Source organism: Dendropsophus ebraccatus, chromosome 3 (genome assembly GCF_027789765.1).
Source record: "Dendropsophus ebraccatus isolate aDenEbr1 chromosome 3, aDenEbr1.pat, whole genome shotgun sequence".
In the NCBI taxonomy this organism is placed as follows: Eukaryota; Metazoa; Chordata; class Amphibia; order Anura; family Hylidae; genus Dendropsophus; species Dendropsophus ebraccatus.
Window position 1 is genome coordinate 171,013,890 of NC_091456.1, and position 23,096 is coordinate 171,036,985.

General features: G+C 40.8%; 1 protein-coding gene across 2 annotated transcripts in view; it reads left to right on the top strand.

Moving 5' to 3' along the window:
* NPR3 (natriuretic peptide receptor 3) overlaps positions 1–16,062 on the top strand; it is a 58,272-nt gene extending 42,210 nt beyond the window's left edge. The window contains exons 5-8 of one of the 2 annotated variants that reach the window (XM_069963130.1): positions 3,387–3,481; positions 8,972–9,101; positions 11,895–11,982; positions 14,025–16,062. In XM_069963130.1, coding sequence (XP_069819231.1) covers positions 3,387–3,481; positions 8,972–9,101; positions 11,895–11,982; positions 14,025–14,136 — 425 coding nt within the window. In that variant the 3' untranslated portion in view covers positions 14,137–16,062. The remainder of the gene's footprint in view (positions 1–3,386; positions 3,482–8,971; positions 9,102–11,894; positions 11,983–14,024) is intronic. The other variant, XM_069963131.1, reaches the window with a different exon arrangement.
* Positions 16,063–23,096: the final 7,034 nt, after the last annotated feature.

Here is a 23,096-nt window from a genome sequence, read left to right on the forward strand (position 1 = left end):
GCATTAAATTTCAATAAAGGATGGAGCCAAAAGTCAAAAATCTTTTGTGTAATTAGCCTAGAACACAATGATGTATCAATGGTTAATGGAAACCAAAAGCTTAAAAGATCAAAGTAAAAAAAAATCAAAGTCAGTGCGTATGACCTTTAGATGTCTGTATGAACTCCATACAACGTCTGGGCATGCTACTTAGCAAAATTGGGTGTAGTGAAACAAGACGTCCTGGAGGTTCTCAAATGGATTCAGGTCTGGAGAAAATGAGGACCAGTCAATTGCATCAGTGCTTTTACCATTCAGGATCTGCCTACACGCTCCATCCCCGTGAGGCCAGGCATTGTTTTGCACTAGTAGGAACCCAGGGCCTCAATTTCTGACATTGGCTCTGAGCATTTTATACTAGTACATAACACCAGGGATTTCCCACCCTATACCATTGCTGACGGAACAGGAGATGCTGGATGATGTTGCATTAAGGCAACCCCAGACTTTCACATCTGTCCCATGTGCAGATTGTAAATCTACTCTCCTCTGTGAGGATAATGGGGAGCCAATGGTGGACCTGCCAATTCTAGTGGATGCCAGTGCAGCTGTATGGTCCCACTAGAGGACATTGAGCCTTAATGTCACCATTATGGGGGGTCTGTTTCTGACAGCTTGGTTAGTGAGGTGACCCTTGAGGACATTTTGTTGGGCTCTAGCAGCATTTCTCCTGTCCTCATATAAGGCAGCAGACACTGGTACTTCTACTGGTCCCTGTGCAGCTCTCTTTGTTATAGCTGCAGCGGAGACCCTTGTCCCGACCTGCCACTGCACCTGCTCTCCCCGCCAACACACTCTAGCAGACAATGAAGCCCACATGTAGATGCCCAGCGCTGCTGTCTCTTTTCCCCCCGGATGCCTCACCTGGTCACGCTGCTGCTGTGTTCTGCTCTGGACAGCGCGCATGCCGACTCTTGCTGATTTAAAGGGACGGTACGTTCCTTATTGGTTAAGTGCACCCAACACTCCCCTATAAATCTGTGCACCTCCCTGACCCCTCTGTTGGAGCTTCTGCATGTTTTCTAGCATGTGGTCCCAGCTCTCCCGTGGTTCCAGCTATTCCCAGTTCCATCCATCTGTGGTTCCTGCCTGTGTTGCAGGTTTCAGCGGTGAGTCACCCGCCGCTAGCAAGCCAAGCCAGGGGTAGCAACCTGGGGGTCGCCTGCCATAGCAAGTACATCCCGCCTTGCAGTGGGCACTGCTAAAGACCACCTGCCCCTTAGGGGCATATTCCACGGGCCGAGCAACGATGTAAACGAGCGGCGATCTGCTAGATCTAGCAGATCGGCGCTCGTCTACTGGGCCTATTCCACGGCCCCGATGATCGTTAAGCGAGGGCTGCAATCACTGGCCGCGGCGTTCCCGGACAGTGATTGGCTGAGCGGTCTGACAGCTCAGTCATGCCGCTCCTGAGCTGATGCTGCGAGCGGGACCCAGGGAGGAAGACTGAGCGGAGGAGAAGCCCGGACAGGTAATGTATGCTGCTCTGCTTGAATCGTCGGTCGCCCCCGCGCACCGCTATTCCACTGTAGCGATGCGCGGGTGGCGAAAGATGATTTTAGGTTTAAACCTAAATGAACGATCAGCCGATGACACGATCATTGGCTGATCGTTCTCTCTATTCCACCGAGCGATAATCGGCCGAATGGGGCCGATTCTACCGATTATCGCTCCCGTGAAATAGGTCCCTTAGACTCAGCTCCCTGCTGCGGCTTGCATCATCGCTAGTAGTGCTACAGCAGATCCACCGTGTCCGTGGCCGTTATCTGTACCGTTCCCTATCAGGGTTGTTTTGCTGTTGTCTTTAGTGTACTTGGTCTCACCGCCTTTTGCCCCAAACATACAACTCAGATTAACAAAGGCAGGCTTCTGCTTTCTATATGGACAGGTTGACTTGTTAAACTGAGATGTTCATGTTTTTTCCTATTTTATTAAGCAGTGAATATACTCTGAATGCCCTGAATATACCTCATTTCTACCCTGGATTCCCTGTAGACCAGAATAATCGTAGATAGTAACAATAACTGAAGTAGCGGCGGTGGCCGAGCACTGAGGACATAATGAAATTTTCCGAGGAGTTGGTGGGCGACAAGCTCACGTGTTTATATTCTCAGGGGGAGTTATTATTTGACTTTCTTTTTCCTGCCAAAGAGCACAAGAGGCGACGGAAGAGCACAGTGTTAGTTATTAAATGGTTTTTAGGATGTTGTTTGTGGAGTCCATTTATAGATACAGAAAGACCGTGTACAGACTGCCATACGTCAGCACTAAACAATGCACGGGTCACATGGGTCCACGGACAGGTGCGGGTGTCATGGTGGAACATACTGGACTTGGTTTCCCATAGCAACCTATTACAGCGCAGCTTTCATTTCTTATATTACTGTGGTAAAATGAAAGCTGAGCTGTGATCGGTTGCTATGGGCAACAGCCACAACCTATATGACCAGAAAGCGTATATACCAGAGTTAGGGAACCCTCGGCACTCCAGCTGTTGCAAAACTACAATTCCCATCATGCCTTCGGCTGTCCAGGCATGATGGAAATTGTAGTTTTGCAACAGCTGGAGTGCCGATGGTTTCCCACCCCTGGTATATACAGTTTGTTTCTTCCTAAGTTCATATAACCAGATACAAACACAATATATAAATTAAGATGTTATAACTTGCTGTGAACCATCTTTGTCCCCTTTAATTCGTCTTCATTCTTTATAATGATGGGGGAGGGCGGACATCTGTATAACGTGTGATTATAACAGATCCCCCAGGGCGTACAGATCCAATATTGGAAGTAACAGACTTGTTTTCTTTAATTATAGATTAATTTGAATTTCCGGCTTTTTTCCCTTTAAGAATAATATTTTTATCCAGACGAGTAAAGGATTTTCCTGGACTCCCTGGAGTTTATTAATATCAGTCATGTTGAGCCGGGGCTTTGGATGCTTCCCCCATAAGCATGTAGAAAGCTAAGAAAACAAGCGCTTACATTTTCAATCAAAATTTTGTTATTAAGGAAAAAGTATCCGGAAGCAACTTTGTTTTTATGTTATAGTTTATATAGAGAATAATCTAAGCTAAGGATTGTATCACTGTGTATGTACATTTTAAATTACATCCTGTACTGATCCTGTATTATACTCCAGAGCTGCACTCACTATTCTGCTGGTGGGGTCACTGTGTATATACAATACATTACTTATCCTGTACTGATCCTGGTATTATACCCCAGAGCTGCACTCTCTATTCTGCTGGTGGGGTCACTGTGTATATACATTATATTACTTATCCTGTACTGACATATATGACCAAATTAAATCCTTTCCTAATCCCCTGAATGCCATTCTGCAGGTATTGCCGGACAAGTGTCCATCGACGCCAATGGAGACAGATACGGGGATTTCTCAGTGATCGGCATGACTGATCTTGAAAAGGGTACTCAGGAGGTAAGAGTTCTCTCTGGTACCATTAGACTTCATTTTCTCTTTTTCATACTCATAGGTGTCAAACTCCGACTGTTGCATAACTACAATTCCCATCATGCCGGGACAGCTAAAGCTTTAGCTATCCAGGTATGATGGGGATTGTAGTTTTGCAAGAGCTGGATGGCCGTGAGTCTGACACCGCAGCACTAACCCCTGGACAGCGAGCAGTGTATACACTCCAGCATACTTGTATTGTTCCTGGCTGTGTGTTTGCCAGAGGTTTTAGCCTTTTTTTGTGTGGAGATTAAAGCATCTCCTGTGTATATGTCTGACAAAAATGCAATGATGTCAGCTGTTTATATACAATGTGGGATCGGCATTCCTCTGTAGCCTGGTCATGTTTGGCAAAGAAACCAAGGAATGCCTAAAGTTTTGCCCGCTCTGATCTGTGAGTTTATTTAGTGTTTGGCAAAGTGCTATAGGTAGGGTTAAACAAGGTGTAAATGTTCCCACTCGATACTAAAGTCAATCAAACCTGCCCTCAGGGTGTATGGGGCCTCCCGAGTGTCCAATGACAGATGGTGTTGGTGGGATTAGGGGTCAGGAATCATGGATCTTCACTGCCAGATCCCTGTGTTCCTGGAGGGATAAGCAGGTGCCAGGGTTGTCTGGCTGTAGCTCACCCCTATCTATACGATACACATGAATGTTCCGTCGTGCCAAACATACGTGCGTATGGGGATCATTGGAAAGAGATAACGGTTATTGAAGGTGTTTAGGCACCTTAAGGGACATGGTCACCCTTAGTGCCCATGCCCCTTGTGCACAACTTCCTGGTCTCAGTTTTGACACAAAAAAGTGCCCATTCAACTAATCACTAGGTGGGATTGGCCCTTCTTTGTGCTGAGACCAGGAAGTGCTGCGCAGCAGGACCAAAGCACCATCAGAACCGTGGAGGTTCGGGAAAGCTGAGTACTCATTTTTTAACACCAGCCTAGCCATATGAAACTGTATTAATAGTTTCCCAGAAAACCATATAGGTCAGATAAGTATCTGCCAAGTAAGGCTGCCTATACCTCAGACTACTTAGGAGCTCATAGCAAACTCCTCTACTTTAGTTATAGGCATATTCCATCTAGTTCAGCCAAATCCTAACGCAAAAGAGAAATACTCCTTGGCTCAGTGCCATTATCCACCAATATTGGCCCAGGTACACTCTCTACTCAGAGCATGACCACACATGCATGAAAGTCTGTTGGGGTCGGTGATTCGGCTACTCTATCCTTGGGATCAGATGGGGTCACTTTGATCAGACTCCTACAGATATGACTTTTATGGACTTTTCTTAGAAGAAAAATCTATTTCTTGTGCTACTCAATGCTGACAATGGCGGTCTTCACCATGGCGGTTGTCACCAAGTTGCTGCTTTCTGTATAGGTTTACAATGGGAATTTTGCCTTTTATACATCTGTATTTTTGCTTGCCTTGAAGGCGTTGTAAATCTATGGACTATTTCCAATTTACTATATGATTCTCATGGCACTTTTACTACAACCTTATGACTTATATCTTGCGCTATAATCTTCCTTTGGCAGCGCGATCACAAGTCTGTTCTGCATGAAATTGTGATCCTTGTTCTTTTAAAGGATATTACACGTTGCACATTATATTCGGTATGAGCCGAGCCAACGAACTTCCTTTGACCTGAAAGAATATTCATGTCACCCCGTCCCATGCTGAAACCATAGCAGCTTCATACATAACCCTCCTTTCCCCTGACCTTAGCTGGAGAGCAGCGATGAAACCAATAGGCTTGATTTACTAAGTTGCACATAATATGGGAATTACGTATGTAAATTGGCCAAATCTGATATGAAGCCATTACTCTAGATAATACAATGGGCTTCAGAGAAGTATACATTGAGATGAGTGCATTGTTGACTAAGACCCCAGAAGAAGGCGATGTCTGTGTAACTTATTGTTGGACGTAGCGCAGCAATTCTAGAATTCTGTAGAATGGATTATGGAAGACTGCAGCTCTACAGATGTTGCAGAACTAGATCTTCTAACAAGATCCTATTACTGACTTTTCCAAACCCAAATCTACCATGGGTCCTATAACCAGTAACCACCTGGTGTGCTTCTGGTTTTGGAAGGATATGACACCCAACACAAAATGGTATAGTTACAAAGGGTTCTGAGATAGCAATGATCTTACATTCCTGTACTGATCTTGAGTTACATCCTGTACTCCAGAGCTGCACTCACTATTCTGCTGGTGGGGTCACTGTGTACATACATTACTAATCCTGAATTACATCCTGTATTATACTTCAGAGCTGCACTCACTATTCTGCTGGCGGGGACGCTGGATCAGTACAGGATAAGTAATGTAACATATGTACACAGTGACCCCACCAGCAGAATAGTGAGTGCAGCTCTGGAATATAAAACAGGATCTAACGCTGGATCAGTAATGTAATGTATGTACACAGTGGCATCAACAGCAGAATAGTGATTGCAGCTCTGGAGTAAATTTACAGGATGCAACTCAGGATCAATACAGGATTAGTAACGTAATGTATGTACACAGAGTTACATCCTGTGTTATACTTCAGAGCTGCACTCACTATTCTGCTGGTGGGGTCACTGTGTACATACATTACATTACTTATCCTGTACTGATCCTGAGTTACATCCTGTGTTATACTCCAGAGCTGCACTCACTATTCTGCTGGTGGGGTCACTGTGTACATATGTTTCATTACTTATCCTATACTAATCCTGAGTTCCTTCCTATATAATACTCCATAGCCGTACTCACTACTCTGCTGGTGCAGTCATTGAACAAGCAGGGATTGTAGGGCTAAGAATGCTTTTATGAATGGGGTATAACTTCACCAAGCAAAGAGCTTACAGCTTTAGTTGTATGTTGTATAAACATAGTTTAATTGCATAGTGAGATGAGCTTGTATTGGGGTATAGATATATTAGGTAGAGGTAGCAGTTGCAGTGGTGTAAAGACGCCTCGCCACATAAGAATACACCAGTCTTATAAATGGCACATGATAGGTTTAAGGCCCTATTAAAGATTTGGCATTGGGGTCTTAGGCTGGGTTCACACTGCGTTTTTGCAGTCTGTCTTTTTTTCCATTCGTTTTATGCAAAAAATGAATAAAAAAACACATGCAATTATGGTCAACCATGTCTTTGTGTGCGCTAAAAAACTCATGTGTTTTGATCCTCTTTTTTATAATGGAAGTCAATGGAAAAACAGATCTAAACATGTGCACACAAATACATAGGTTTTTATCGTTTTAACAGATGGAAAAAGCAAAACGGACTGCAAAAATGCAGTGTGAACCCATCCTTGTACATCTGGTCTTATAGGATAAATAAATGATAAATTTGTGGGCTCTATGGGTTTCCGAGGAAAAGGGGCCACTGCTATCTGTACATGCACTATAGCTACCCCTCTAGACGTAGACGAAAAACTAGATGGGGAAAGCAACCAACAAGCTACATTGTCTTGAATTCTTTGCAGTCTTGTAGAAACCCAAGAAAATGTCGCCGTCTGGCCGTAAATGTTTTCACATAATTGACATTCTTAAGGCGAAATATGCTCGGGACAAAAATGCAAACAATGGTTGTGTTCTCTGGGTTTGTACGGAATGGAATCGAAATCTGAAATATTATCATTAAATTATGATTACTTAAGGATCAGTCACACTTTGCTTGCACAGAACCCGTCTGTGTTAATCAGGTACATGTTCCTACCACAGTCTAAACACGCTCCGACCACAATTTAGTGAAATAAGCCACAAACAGAATTTGAAATAATAAAATCTAGTCTGGTCTTTGGCTATTGCATTCAGTGTATCTTTCACATATAGGAAAAATCTCAGAGCTATTTACTTTTAAATTTTTTCGAACTTTTGGCTAGCCTCTATCTCCATGAATGGAGCCAAGTGAGAAAACCCCGGCCTTTGACTTTGCTGATCGCTCTCTGTCTAGATACACTGGGCAGATCAGGCCATACGGCAAAAAAAAATATATAATACTGTGGGGTCATCTGGTGGTGGATTAAGTGAGGAGGGTTCAAAATTATTACCCTGAAACTGTATTACAGATGATATGATGATTAAAACATTGCATTTATTATTGAATGGCTTAAAGGGGTCCCAAAATATTGATGAATTATACTCAGGCCATTGATATCTGATCTGGGATACCAACACCCAGATACTGTCAGGATATAGGACCAGAACAACAAAAGACGGGTGTAGCCCTGACGCTGGCACCCGCCCCGCTGTCCCTGCCTATTTGCCTAACAGCCCTAACTGCAGAGGACAACCGGTCGACAGTCCCTTATACTATATAAGTGTGAACACGGAACAAAGACAAGACAAACTCAACACAATATAACAGAGTCAGAGATCCAAGTCAGCAACAAGAGAGCAGGGCAGTACAAACCGTGATCCAAGAGAATGGCTGCCAGTCAGCAGTTAATTATAATGGCCGGCTATGCCGATCAGCCGGAGGCGGCGAAGCCCCGGACATGGCAAGATCAAAGGATACCGACGTGCCCCTTGCAACCCGGCTGGACGGTATCTAGGCATGCCATTGGCGCGCTCCCTGCACCTGGCCAGGCTGGCTGCCATGGATGCTGTCGAATCTGTCAGGGGGGCTCCAACAGTGTCGGGAGCTGAGCACGCGGATCTGCTCCTGACGACAGATACACTGTCAACAGAGAAGCCTCAGCTCCATTTATTCTGTGGTGGGCATGCTGGGATATCACTAAAGCAAATGGGAGCTGCAATAGGGAAACATGGCCATTACATGGTTTATAGCACTGTCTCTTTCCAAATCTCGGTCTGTATTTGAGTTGCGAATGAAGCAAAGAAATGAGAGACATGGTTGAGAATAGATGATGAGAATGATTGTGATTAGAAAAACTAATTATGACATAGGGTTGCTGTTTTTTGCCTGTATAATGTACACTCACCACCATCACTTGTCCCACAGTGCCATCTGTTTCATTCCAGCACAGCTGCATCCATGCATTTAATAATTGTAACTGCGTCATGTGACCACCAGCCTGACCCATAGAAATTCACAGTGTTTTTGTCAAAGGAAGTGGACCACAACCACACAACATCTCTCCCCCTGCCCCCAAATAACAGACGCTGTTTTGAAAATGAGCCATTGTATGGCCTTGAAATGACGGCCATCCAAAAAAACACCTGTGTAGCAGCCAAAAAAAAAGAGATGACGTGTGGTCGTAGCCATGGTCTGTCCTGGATCAGCTGACTTTCTGTGAGTTACAAGATCCTACGGACAGCTCACAGGCTTCTAATCATAGTTCTACTAAATCCTTTCCCTAATCTGCTCAGCTCCTCCTGCTCTGTCTGTAATACAGCGTGACTTGTGTTATGATGTCTGACAGACATTACCTAAGATGACAATTTACTATTAATAATAAATTATAATTTCTTTGTTCTTATACTCCAGGTGATCGGAGATTATTATGGTCTTCAAGGAACTTATGAACTTCGACCAAATCTTAAGACTATTTGGGGAACCGGTAGGATAAGACTCGCCGAGAACAAAGTGTTTGAGACCATAACTCCATGCAAAACATGTAAGTAATTTCAGACAGTCAAGTCCAATGTTTATGTATGTGTAAGAGAATTTCCTGTTTAAGGGGTTGTATGTTCTGTATTATGTAAATATTCAATATGGCAATACGGTTGCCATTCATCCTCATATCTAGGCTGATTTGTCATTTGAAAGTAAATAAAAGTTATAATATACACTTAAAGGGGTACTCAGACAAAACTTGTTTCTTTTAAATCAACTGGTTTCAGATAGTTATATGGATTTGTAAATCACTTCTATTTAAAAAATCTCCAGTATTCCAGTACTTATCAGCTGCTGTGTGTCCTGCATAAACTGATTTATTCTTTCTGTTCTGACACAGTGCTCTCTGCTGCCACCTCTGTCTGTCAGGAACAGTCAAGATTCCCTTAGAAAACCTCTCCTGCTCTGGACAGTTCCTGACATGGACAGAGGTGGCAGCAGAGAGGACTGTGTCAGAATGGAATAAATACATCACTTCCTGCAGGGCATACAGCAACTGATAAGTACTTAGAAGACTTGAGATTTCTAAATAGACGTAAATTACAAATCTATATAACTGATTTTCTAAAAGAAAAAAAATTCTGCTGGAGCACCCCTTTAAGAATCTGATCTATTCTCTACAGAGGCATCAGATATATTATGTTCTACTGACTAACCCCTCTTAAACAAAGACCATGAAAATGACTTTCGAACAGGCCCAGATTGTAGAAAACTCTTGGACAGAAGCTTGGACCACCCACCTATATAGGGGGATTTAGATGGTCACGACAGTCTTTTCATTCTATTTATCCACCACAAACCAATGCAAGTTCATTGAGGTCTGCTAGCAGTGCTCCCACCTGCCCGAGGCACCGATTGTGACTTCTATTTACAGTGCTTTCTTTGGCATGAGATCCAGTTCCCTGCAAAATAGGATGCAGGAAGTTTCACACCCATTCGTCTCCCCGCTCCAAAGTCAATTACCTTTAATTAAAAACTTCACAGCTATTTGCAGAACGGAAGAATATTCTGCACCTGTTCTCGCTGTAACTTCCTCCATCAATGGGCCGAGCAGGGCGCGTGACTGCTGCTGCCGCCTGGGGTCATGTTCACCTAGGATAGAGAGTTAGGAGAGGTTACTCAGCGTCCTAGATTTTTCTTTTATTTTTATGGCTCCTGAAAGTATAAGGGGAGGTTAGACCTTCAGTAAGGGCCGTATTACACACAGTGCAATAGAGAAAACAATGATATTGGCTGATCGCATCTTTTGGTCCCGACCTAAAATCATTGGGTATTGACGGCTGGTGACTGTATAAAAAAATTAAATAAATAAACTGTATACATTACTTGTCCATGGTCCCGGTGTTCTCCTGCCCTCCGATCGCTTTCCAGAGCCGCTGCTATAGCTTCAGAGCCAAAATCTGAACTGACAGGCCGCTCAGCCAATTATTGGCCACAGTGGTCCCGTCTAGTGACTGGCTGGGTGGCCTGTCAGTTCAGAGATCTGCTCTGAAGCTACAGCAGCGGCTCTGGGAAGTGAACTGAGGGCAGGAGAACACTGGGACCGTGGAAGGTAATGTGTACAGTTTAAAAGCAAGGGCTGCATGGACATCACTACCGATGTCCGTGCAGCCCTTATCAAGTTGCATAATAGGCTCGGTAAGCTAGCACCGATATAGGCTCTCTTACAGGCGGCATTGGGACATCTAATACGACAAATACACAGGTGCACTCTTGGTTACCCCTGGACTTGTTTGTTACATATTGGTAAATTGTAATTCCAACTTACACCATGAGGGTCTGTTCACACATAGAGGGTTTTTTTAAGTGTTTCTATAAGGAAAATGTCTGTTTTATATCCCTTTGAATTTAGCAGAATTAAAGGACTACGTTGGCAAAAAATATTTCTTTCAAATCAGCTGGTATCAGAAAGTTTATATAGATTTGTAATCTACGTCTATTTAAAACTCACAGTCTTCCAGTATTTATCAGCTGCTGTATGTCCTGCAGAAAGTGGTGTATTCTTTCCAGTCTGGCATTTACAAAGGTGGCAGGCAGTGTGTCACACTGGAAAGAATACACCACTTCTTGCAGGGCATACAGCAACTTATAAGTACTTTCTGACACCAGTTGATTTGAAAGATTTTTTTTTTTTTCTGCTGGAGTACCCCTCTAATGGGAAAACACTTTACAGTTCTCATGTAGTTCTTTCATGTCTGTAAAATTGACTTTTTTTTTTTTACACAAATTTTTGACACATTAATTGCGCTTGTAAACTCTTTAAAATTCTTGAAAATTGAAATGTCACAATTTACATAAATACCAATAAATTTCTAGAAAAAAAAGGGTTTGTAAGACAAAGCAATATATAAAAAGACTAAAAACAAGCAGAAACCTCTCCTGTCCAGTGTGTAGGGATACTTTGTGGCAACTGGAGATGAGCGAGACTCAAGCATGCTCAAGTTCGAATGGACGGCATTGGAATATTGGTGGCTAAAGAAGTTGGATGCCGCACTAGGGAGTCCTGGAAACCATGGAAAGGCCACAGGCCACAGGCTGTATCCATGTCCTCCAGGACTCACTAGGGCTGCATCCAACTTCTTCAACCAACAGTTATCACATGACGAGCATTTGGGTTTGAATGAATCCAATCATGCTCAACGTTCTCTCATCTCTAGCCCCAACCAATATATCTTACAGGTCGATCAAGGATTGTCACCCACGCATTTTTAGCCTCCTGTTGCAGAAATAGATTGAACTTTGGAGTTTCCTTTTGAGCAACACTAATATTTTCTGTCTGATTTGTGTCTTTAAGCAGGTGGCTTAGGAGAATCCGCAGTAACTGGAATTGTGGTTGGCGCCTTCCTAGGAACGGGGCTGCTAATGGCTTTCTACTTTTTCAGGTAACTTTTTAGATAGCGTCATACCGGGTCTCTTAAGTATTTTAGGCTTTTATGTCACATAAGCGCTCTCCATCAGAATATAAAAAACACTAAATACAACACCAATGCATTTCAGGCCCAGTAGCCCCTAGTTATGGAGTCACCATTTTGTATTCTTATGTTAATTGACTATATGAAATAATGTGGAAATTTTGGAAAACTCTAAATTTGGACTGAAAATGTGATTATATTAAAAAAAAAATAATGATAGTTATAATAATCCCCCCCTTTTTCCCCACACTCACCTCATCTGTTATACTCTTTATGCTTTGGCAATGCTAAATGTTTACTTTGGACCTGCCAATAAAGCTTTTTTGAATTGAATAATTTGCAATGACCCACATTGCAGCTGTGCGAGAATTTGTTCTCATTGAAGACCGCCCCTTTTAGATTAGAGCCGTTTCGGTCATCAGTTTCTGTAGCATTACATGGAGGACTAATAACCTAAGTGAAATAAAAGTCAGATTTTGTAAAGAAACTTTTTGGCTGACCACGTCATCGCTGCTATCCTCAGTATCGGCCAGATATATCTGAGCCGTAACACAGGACCCCCATCAGTTTGGTGTTCGCCAGAGCTGGGGCACCTGCATACGTAGGGAATAGAGCCAGACACCAAAATTTGTGTACACTGTGTAATGGCTCTGTTAGGTTACCGCTAGTGGTGAGCAGACTTGCCGAACTGTACCGGGTCGGGAACATTCTCCGAACCTGAATGTTTGTCATTTGGTTCCCAGCAGCTGGAGATGTTGGATACCATCCTAGGGTGTCCAGGAAAACATGGATATAACCATAGGCTGTATCCATGTTTTCCTGACAGCCCGTCAGGAGTCAAATGTTGAGCATTTTGGTTCGGAGAGCGTTTCTGGATCAGAATAGGTTAACAAGTCCGCTGAACACTAGTTACTTCAAATCAGCTCCCATTAAAGGAGAAGTCCGGTGAAAATTTTTATTAAAGTATTGTATTGCTCCCCAAAAGTTATACAAATCCACAATATACACTTATTATGGGAAATGATTATAAAGTGCTTTTTTTCCCTGCACTTACTACTGCATCAATTCTACACTTCCTGGATAACATGGTGATGTCACTTCCTGGATAACATGGTGATATCACATCCTTGATAACATGGTGATGTCAAATCCTGGATAACATGGTGATGTCACAACCCGACTCCCAGAGCTGTGCGGGCTGTGGCTGCCGGAGAGGATGATGGCAGGGGGATGCTCAGTGTCCCTCCAGTGCCCTGTGTACCTCAGTGTCCTCCTGCCATCATCCTCTCCAGCAGCCACAGCCTGCACAGTTCTAGGAGTCGGGTCGTGACATCACCATGTTATCCAGGAAGTGACATCACCATGTTATCCAGGAAGTGAAGCCTTGATGCAGTAGTAAGTGCAGGGAAAAAAGCGCTTTATAAGTATTTCCCGCAATAAGTGTATATTGGTGATTTGTATAAATTTTGGGGGGCAATACAATACTAAAAAAATTTGCGCGGCCACTACACAGTGTATGGCACTGTCTGTTTTTAGCTCTGTTCTCTGCGTGCACCAGAGCTCTTGCAAACAGCTAAGGACTTCTACTGAATAGATATTGCTGGCCTATCCTATGGATAGTCTATAAAAAAAAAAATTGACCGGAAGACCCCTTTAAAGCATACCTGTTATTAGCTATCTTTAACCGATTGAAGTGCAGTCGCTCCTACCTTCAGAAGATCTGTTAACTATTGATACGACCTCACCTGTTGAGTTCAGTGTACAAGCCCTATTCTGATTCAGTAGAGCTCGTGAATGCAATGTATCAATAGTTACTGGATCTTCTAGATTCAGGAGTGACTTCTCGCCAGGTGGGTGACGATAGTTATTGATGTGGGTTTTAGGTCCTGTACTGATCTGTCTGAGAATAGTCAAAAAAAAAACTCCAAGCAACTCCCATTTTGGGTCATTGGGGCATTTGTTTCTTTTTCTTTATAGTTTATTGCAAATTATTTTTTATTTTTTGATTACAGGAAGAAATACAGAATAACCATCGAAAGACGAAACCACCACGATGAGTGTAACATTGGCAAACACAGACAGCTGCGGGAGGATTCCATACGATCTAACTTCTCAGCCGCCTAGAATTTTTTTAAATTTTTGTATGAAGATGCAACCAAAGACATCGTCACACCCCAGAAGGAGTTCTCATAGATGAGGAATAGAATCCTGTTATTTTAATTTTTTTTTTTTTTTTTTCTTCTTCAGAAACTCAGGAATGATTTTAGAAATCATATGATGCCACATGGCCTTTAAGCTCAAGAAAAGGGACGATTCCATCATTCACTAATTTTGTAAAGTTATCTGCTGGATCCAGGAGAACAGTAGATTAAGGCAGGAAGACGTTTAACAAGAACCTTCTGAATTTTTATCTTGCAAAATTTATGAAATTTTGAAATTGAAACCAAGAAAAAAGACAAATGACTGTAAGCAAATTTTAAGAAAATTCAAATTTTAATTTTAATTATTTTTTTTTTTATTGTATTCACTTTCCAGGTGTTATGCTCCAAAAGGGCCATCAGGCTAATGCTTCAATTTTTCTTTCCAAGGTACACTAAAGATCTTATATTGACTCTCGTGAGTCAGACACACACAGTGGAGCATTGATGCTTAAATTCGGCCCATCTTGTTACATTTTTCTGGTTTGCTCAGTCCCTACACAGATATTTGGTATGACGTAGAGATGCAGTCAACCTTGTGTGAGCACAGGCCATGATTGTAATCCTGTGGATGTTTTAAATGCTTTACCGTAGAGTATATTCAGGATAACTTAGCTGGAAGGCTAATTCAGGTTTTATATTGTATAGATTTTATTTAATATTGAACACTATCATTGCAAGCGATACCAATGGCTCCTATTAGTTCTCTAAAACAAAAAAGAAAAAAAAAGTTGGGATTCAACAATAGAATGATCATTAAAATTGTATAAATTCATATTTAATTTGATTTCATTTTCATATACTGCATAAGCTATGCCTGACAACATTATAGGACAAAAATCTGGACCAAAATTTTGACAAAATTTTCAAAAATAATAATGATAGAAATAACTAACAACAGACTTTTATGTTAAATTATATGGTGACCACTCAGATGGATGACCATTCTTGTAATACATAGATGGATTGAGCCTGTCAGAGTGGTTTCTGAACAGCTTGGCTTGTAGAGTTGGGTCCCAGACCTCTATATGCCTCAATAGGGCACATGGTTAGGGCTGTCTCCATGACTGTTTAAGGCTATGTCCCCAAAATTACAACTGTTTTTGCTGGATAGCCATCATTTAATGGTAAGTAACTTATGTTACTTTACAACGTAAATAATGGCCATTGTTGTAAAAGAATGGCCCTTTATTTACCATTAAATGCCGGCTGTCCAATAAAAAGTGTTATTTTGATGGTGTGAACATAGCCTAAAAGGGTGGTCAGAAACAAGTTACAATAGTCACTGTTATACCTCTAAGTCAACAGTTGTTTTCCTTATTGTTAAAAAGAAAAGAAAAAATTCTAAATTTCAAATATATATATTTTTTCTTTTTTTTACATTAAATTTAAATATATATAAGAAATTCTCATGGATTCTCCATTAAACAAACGTCCTAACTTTAATATTTTTGATTGAATTTGGGAAGGGGGTCATGAGATGGTCAAATGTGGCAGTCAACTAGCTTTTGTATCTAGAAGTGAAATTTTTGGGAGCCCCTTTTTTTAAGAAAAAGGGCCGTAAATTCTACCAAAAGTAGATGCTTTGATTTTATACTGAAAATGTAAATATTTTATCATATATTCTTGTACAGTAAATAATTTAGAGTTTTTTTAGTAAAAAAATAAAAAACATTCCATTCTAACCTTATAAATGTTTAATGGCCGTTTTAGATGTTATTTTCACATTTTTTTGGTAGCTATGTAAGAGAGAAAGAAAAGTGCTGAGATCACACAAAGTAGAATTTTTGATCAGTGTTCACTGTAAATAGATGTTATTTTGTATTGTGTCTAATAGACATTCAGGAATGTTTTTGTCTTTCTTTTTGTAGATCTTGTATTTTAATTTCTTGTTCACAACTTTGGAAAGAAATCAGCATCATATTTAGGGGCATTGCTACAACAACAAGACTCATATGCACTCAACTTAACTTAAACTTAAAGGGGTACTCTAGCAGAAAAAAATATTATTTTTAAATTAACTGTTGTCAGAAAGTTATTCAAATTTCTATTTAAAAAAAAAAACTAAATCCTTTAAGTAGTTATCAGCTGTTATATGCCCTACAATGAGTAGTGTTTTCTTTCCAGTCTGACACAGTGCTCTCTGCTGCCACCTCTGTCCATGTCAGGAACTGTCCAGAGCAGTAGCAAATCCCCATAGAAAATTTTTCTTGCTCTGGACAGAGGAGGCAGAGAGGAGTGTGTCAGACTGGAAAGAATACACCACTTCCTGCAGTAGCTGATAACTACTTGAAAGATTAAGATTTTTTAATAGATTTGATTTGAAAGTTTTTTTTTTTGCTATAGTACCCCTTTAAATAGTACACAGAACAGAATTTGACCTATTGCATTACCCTTGTAAGTAAAGTAGCTTTACCAAAATAATATTTTGGTAAAGTAGCTTTACCAAATTAATAAAGATGCAATAACCGTAAACTCAGATTTCATTAAATAAACTAAAATCTGAATAAAAATTTATAAAATTATTTAAAAAAATAAATAAAAAATCTTATATTTATAATAAATATTGAAGGTGCCAGTTTGTTATATTTCAGAACTTCTTCAAATGTGGAATTTTAAAGAAATGTTCCCCACTTTGTACACATGATCATATCAAATGATTTCTGAAGGGCAAATTTAAAAAAATAAAATCTAAAGGGAATTCTTCATGTTCAAAATGTAGTTGCTCCGCTCTATAACATACTGCCTGCAAATTGAAATAGATTTTCAACATCAAAGATTCCTTTAAATGTTCCTAAATATAATAAACGAATATGTATACACTATTGTGATGTTATAAATTTTTAACACCTTACGTAATACAGAGTTTGTTTTTTTAGCACAATAGTAGGCACCAAATATTCATGAACTGCTTCTATTATTTTATATCAATTAAAAAAATTCCCCACAAGTAAATTAGTTTTCCGTTCTCTGGTTAAAATGTAAACTTTTTGCATGACTAAACATTAGATTCTGTATTGGTTAAATTTTCAAAAAGTTTTTCATAAACTTTGAAATCTATTACTTTACCATAAAGCAAATAGCTGAAGGTGCTGCAAAATCCTTGTGTCTTCTTTTGAACCACTATTGTTTTTATCAAGTTTGAAAGAGAATTGTTTCTATAGATTATAAATAAATTTAACATGTTAAAAAAAAAATAGATTTCTTTCCCAAAATGTTTTTGTTATACATATTTTACATTTACAGTGCTCCATGGCAGGATGATGGTTCTTATTTTTGTGATGTACTGAACTTTAAGCTTGTATGTCTGGTTTTTGTGGGATAGGCTGCCATATTCTTTAAAAGCTGAACTTTTTTTGTACTAGTTAATTGTAATATGTTTTTTTTTTGTAATTTTTATTTCCAAGGTGAAATCGGACTCTGTGGTCACATGCGGGGGCAATGCTTGTCTCCTGACAGATTATGGTGATTTCATTATGTGTTTAGTCTACAGATTACAATTTTGTTAACAGCTTTACTATAGAATGTGGTTAGCCAACTAAAGGAATCCAAAAACTCACATTGTAAAACAAAAAAAAAATGTCTATGCTGGTTAGTATTATAGCATCATAAACCAATGTGTATTTGATTCATGCACCTATAAACTTCAATAGGGTCCTTCTGTAGCTTTGTATGTCTTAGATCTCATGCAGAGGCACATAAAAGTTTTTGTTTTTTGTTTTTTTTGGGGGGGGGGGGTCATACAAATCTGATGGAAAAAATATTGTGATATTTTTTGCTAACAGTCCAAATACTGGTGGGGCAGTCCTGTGAAACAGGCCAAGCTGCACCCAAAATTGTGTGCTATGTACTCCATGTCCCTATGTACAGTCTCTACACACCATTCTCTGCTCTGTGTAATAGGCCCAAAGGTGTGGGGGGGGATCTGAAATATTTGAAAAGTCATAAAAAGTAGAGATGAGTGATGAACAAACCAAGATTAGTTCCTGCCCGATCAGCCAATCACTGACTGAGACGGGATAGTGCACGGCTAGAGAGACAACCTGCTCGGCCAATCACTGGCCATGGCAACTTCCCGAGCAGGTTTAAGGCAGCTGTGGGGGAGACTGTCATTATAACTTTTAAAATCTAAATGAACAGTAAATGTGATATAAAGCAAGTTTGCAATAAACATTCATTATTTTTAATGTTATCATGCTGTAATACAAAGCTGAACTTACCAGAAACCAGGTCCAGTCTCCTGAAGGCAGATTTTTAGACTGATTTTTAGTGCTGGTTAAAAAAACCCCAGACTAACACAGGAATTTAGTCCAGTACAGAGAGTCATGGCTCACTATGTCTGTCAATTGCATGACTGCCTTCTCTGTGAGACCTCAGATGGCCTGGGAAACATGGGACTTCCTCTTTTCTGTCTTTTTTCTAAAAAACAGTCAGAAAACAGGAAGTGCCGTGTTTCCCAATAAATGTAAATTGCAAACTTGCTTTATATTACATCTACTGTTGATTTAGATTTTGAAAGTTATAATGACAGTGACACTTTAAGTAAACATGTAGAGATGAAAGAACATGTTAAACCAAACTAAAACAACTGCAGCCTTTTATCTGTTTTAGTCTGGTTCCTTTAAGGTTCGGTTCAGATGAACCTGTACTTTGCTTTAAAGTTCCTCGACCTGCCGAACTGAACTTTTGAAAAGTTCTCTAATAAAGAGTTTTCTGGATGAGAAGACACCCGTGGGGACATATAATTATAAATCACAAGAAGCTTAACCAATTGCCCCAATATGATCCACATGGGGCAATTAAATAAATGATGCGGGATTTATGGTAATGTAACTCATACCTCAGTAAGCCATCTTGACTACACAAGAGTAAGGGTAACTTGCTCCAGAGAGAAAAACACTCCTCTAGGGGGCTTCTGAGGCTTATGACATACTAGGTATAGATTATTTTGGCTCACCACTTTTACTATTAATAGCACTGACATTTTTTTATCCTTGTAGTTTTTGGGTTCCTCCTAGGAGTCCTTACAGTCTTCAATATGCTATTGTACTGATGTAAGCAGCGCTGTCTGCAGATAATGTGATATTATTTATTGTTTTGTAGAGCACACCTCTTCATGACGTGAATATGTTTTATGTAATATAATTGTTCTGTTAAAGTGATGATTTGGTCAGTTGTGCTTTGTGTGATATCTGTTCACTATTGTGTACATCTTTGTAAGCAGTTTTTTTTTTTGTCATATCCAAATGCAATGATACGTTCCAATTCAAATAAACAAGTTAGATGTTGTTGATGTAACTGGGTTCCTATGAACTGCGTCCTGGTCATATGACTTCAAACCAAACAATTACCCCCAAAAAGTACGTGGAAGGAGTAAATATGATTGGTTCTCTATGTTTTCTTTATAACATGGAAAAAATCTTCCTTTGCCCCACATGGTCTTCATATAGTTGGATGGTTTATTTTAACATACTTTCCTTATGTCCTGAATTTGCTGGGAGAGTCCTACTAAACAAAAACTGAAGAATAGGGTTGGGCTTATGAAATACACACCTAAAAGTGTGTGTTTGGTACTGCTCCTCATATCCCATCTCATATGGTTAAAAGTTATCCCTATGCACAAGATGGGTGACGAATAGCTGATTGGTGCTTAGACCTACATGTTCGCGAGAGGGTCAATGGCCAGTAGAGAACCCTTGAGGAGCTCTAGATAGTAGGAATTCTTTGGGGAAATTATCAGTGGCATAAATTATGTAAAATAGATTCCAGAAAGAGAAAATTCTCTCGAGTGCCACCTACAGTTAGCTACAATGGAACAATGTCCAACCCTTTATAGAAACATGACTTGTGTTATCATCCATATTAGTGATATCCATCTGTAGACAGCACTGTTGCTGTTGCAATTGTTGCTTTTATTACTGTAGGGTTGTGACTGGTTGTACGAGACATATTTACGACCCCTCATACAGTCTACCAGAAGCTTAGGGCCAAATCACGGCCAATAAACAAGGCGTAATTCTGTGGGGAACCTCTCCGCCACGGAATCCCATCGTGTTCATTGTGCTGCTGTAAGTGAATGAGAGGGCGCGCGCTCGTCCGCTCTCTTTCCTCTCCGCTCAAAGAAGTAACATGTTACTTCATTGAGCTGAGAGCGGCGACAGTGGACGAGCATGCGCCCTCTCATTCACGTACAGCAGCACAATGAGCACAGCGGAATTCCGCGGCGGAGAGGTCTGCCGCGGAATTACACCATGTTTACTCAGTGTGAACTGGCCCTTACTCTGTATTTATGAAGAGGAGAAAGTTTCCAGACCCTATAAGAGATCGGACATTGATTTATAGGATAGATACTAGAGATGAGCGGTACTTGACCATGCTCAAGTCGCTTTGCTTGGCATTTTAATACCTGTGGCTGGAAAAGCTGGATACAGCCCTCATATCTAATAGCTGCCTATAGGGTACCTACCTATTTCTTCCTGTTGCACAGTTCCCTGTAATAGATCTTGGTACCAATCACTTCTATCTATTTTACAGTGGGACTCTAAAGGCTAGAGGTTTCCAACTTCCTGAACTACTGGGAGGGGAATAAGGCTATGTTCACATCTCTGTCAGAGCTTTGTTTAAACGATGGGTCCTCCTTACCATTCAAACTTTTTCTCTGGTCAAATTCTGCTTAATGACATCAAGCAGAAACCTGTTGGACCCCATAAAAGTCATTGGGATCTATCATGGATACATCAGAATCCTTGGTGTCCATTGTGCAGTAGACTATCCGGCATCATTTTTCGGCCTTGAATGGAGGCCTGAACAGAGCCTCAGAGACAAAAGTGAACAAGACCTAACTAAAATGTTTTTTTTTTTTTAATGTCATACCTGTCAATGAAACAGTACATACCTCTGACATTGGGTCTGCAGGTTGTTGGGGGATAGAATGGATTTTTTACCACAGAGGAATTGGAGGTTAAAGAAACTGGGTGTTCAAGCCCTATAAGTGTAGAACTTCATTTGATATATAAAAAACTAGAAGTTTCAGTACCACCCCGATAAAGTGGAAGGGGAAATGGATAGCTATTAAGATGCATGAGGGCTGCTGCTAACTGAGGTGGTCTTCCTGTTTTATTGTAGGTATCTGAAGTCTGGGATAGAGCCGTAGCTTAGCTCTCTTATGCCCCAGGCAAAGATTCATTTATTGCGCTTATCTTGTATCTAAATGCCCAGCACCCAGGGAATTTGTTGCAGTTTCCCCATCTAGCTACACCTCTGGTCTAGGATACATTTCTCTAGAGCTTGTCATGCCCATGCCTGTTCGGACCTCGGCACAGTCCTTGGCTTGTGGTATACGGCCAAGACTGCATTCTTAACCATGATTTAATATTTGGATTCTATCTCTCATTTGCACCAGTCTGAACAGCTAAATTCCTTTGTCTTAGTAATTGATTCTCCGCCACACCCATCTCTACCCTGCTTAGTTCTCTCTGGTCATTTAACAGTTATCCTATATTTTGCTATGTGATTGACACCCTGCCTTTTAAAGCATCCTTTGCCTTTCATGCTTTTGCTCTGTGTGCCTGGTACAATCACATGCTGGACTGGTTCACTGGCCTCCTATAAAGCGTTTGTCCAGTAGTCTTTGCTAGCTATTAGTCTCACCAGAGCATACTAAGCGTACCCTATATCTGTGTATCTCTGTTCCTCTATATCTGTTCATCCGATCTCGACTCTTGTACCTCTGACTACTCTTTGGATTCTGACTCGGTACTGTGGTGTCTGTTAGGTTTGACCCCGGCCATACGACCATACGACCATCTCTTGGTGTTTTGTCTGTCTTGTCTCCATTTTGTGTTTTGCACCTTTGGCACAGGTTAGGTGACGTCGCCCAGTAGGTAGTCAGATGGGGGGGGGGGGGTGCGAGTCCAGGGCTCACCTTGTGCCTTAGGGTGCTCCATGACTTCTCTGCAACAGAAATCAGCATAAAGACAACTGGTAGCCAGGAGCCCAGAGATTCAAGCAATTCCTCTATATTCCTTTACATGTGTAAAACTGTAACAGATATGTGTATGGCTCTTATATAAGAACAAAAAAATATACACCTCGCCTGTTTTACTAAGCTGGTATGCAGTAGCCAATTCCCACAACATCCACTCCCAAGTACGATGTCTTCTTAGGAAAAATCTAAGATATTTGTAGACATAATAAATACTAAAAAACAAAAAAGAGAACACTAAACACCCGATCAGTTATGGATTACGGCAAGTTTCTCATCGTCAGTGACGTCATTAGGACCAATTAAGTGTGATGTTTGCCAGAGGTATTTCTACTTTACATAAAGTGACTACAAACAGACCGGGCCAGAAGGGTCTCCTCATCTCACATTGAACGTCTCTGGTGAATGTAAATACTCCACCAGTGACAGCTACCATGTGTAGTAACGTTTACCAGTAAATCAAAAGCTGCACTATGTCCAATGAGGGATGGTATAAATCTATAAGGCGATGGATGCCTGGGATGCATGGGCAGTATGAGGAATAGTATTGGCTTTGGTGGCATTTTGTTGGGTCCCCAACACCGCCATGTCAAAATTTACATGGATGGTCACATGTTGGGTCCCTAACACCACTGGGTAAAAGTTTACTACATGGATTCTTTTATTTGTAAATATATCGTATTTACAAAACAACAGGCAACTTGTAATAAAAATATAAATAGGTAAACTCTGTAATGTTCAGTGTCACACTTACATAGGCTAGGGACTATCAACCAGTTGTCTGCTGCCGCAGTTGAGGCAATTAGGCAGGGACAGTGGGGCGGGTGTCAGTGCCAGGGCAACACCTGTTCAGTGTCGTCCAGTTTCCTAGTCCTAACATATACACTATTCCTTGTATTTTC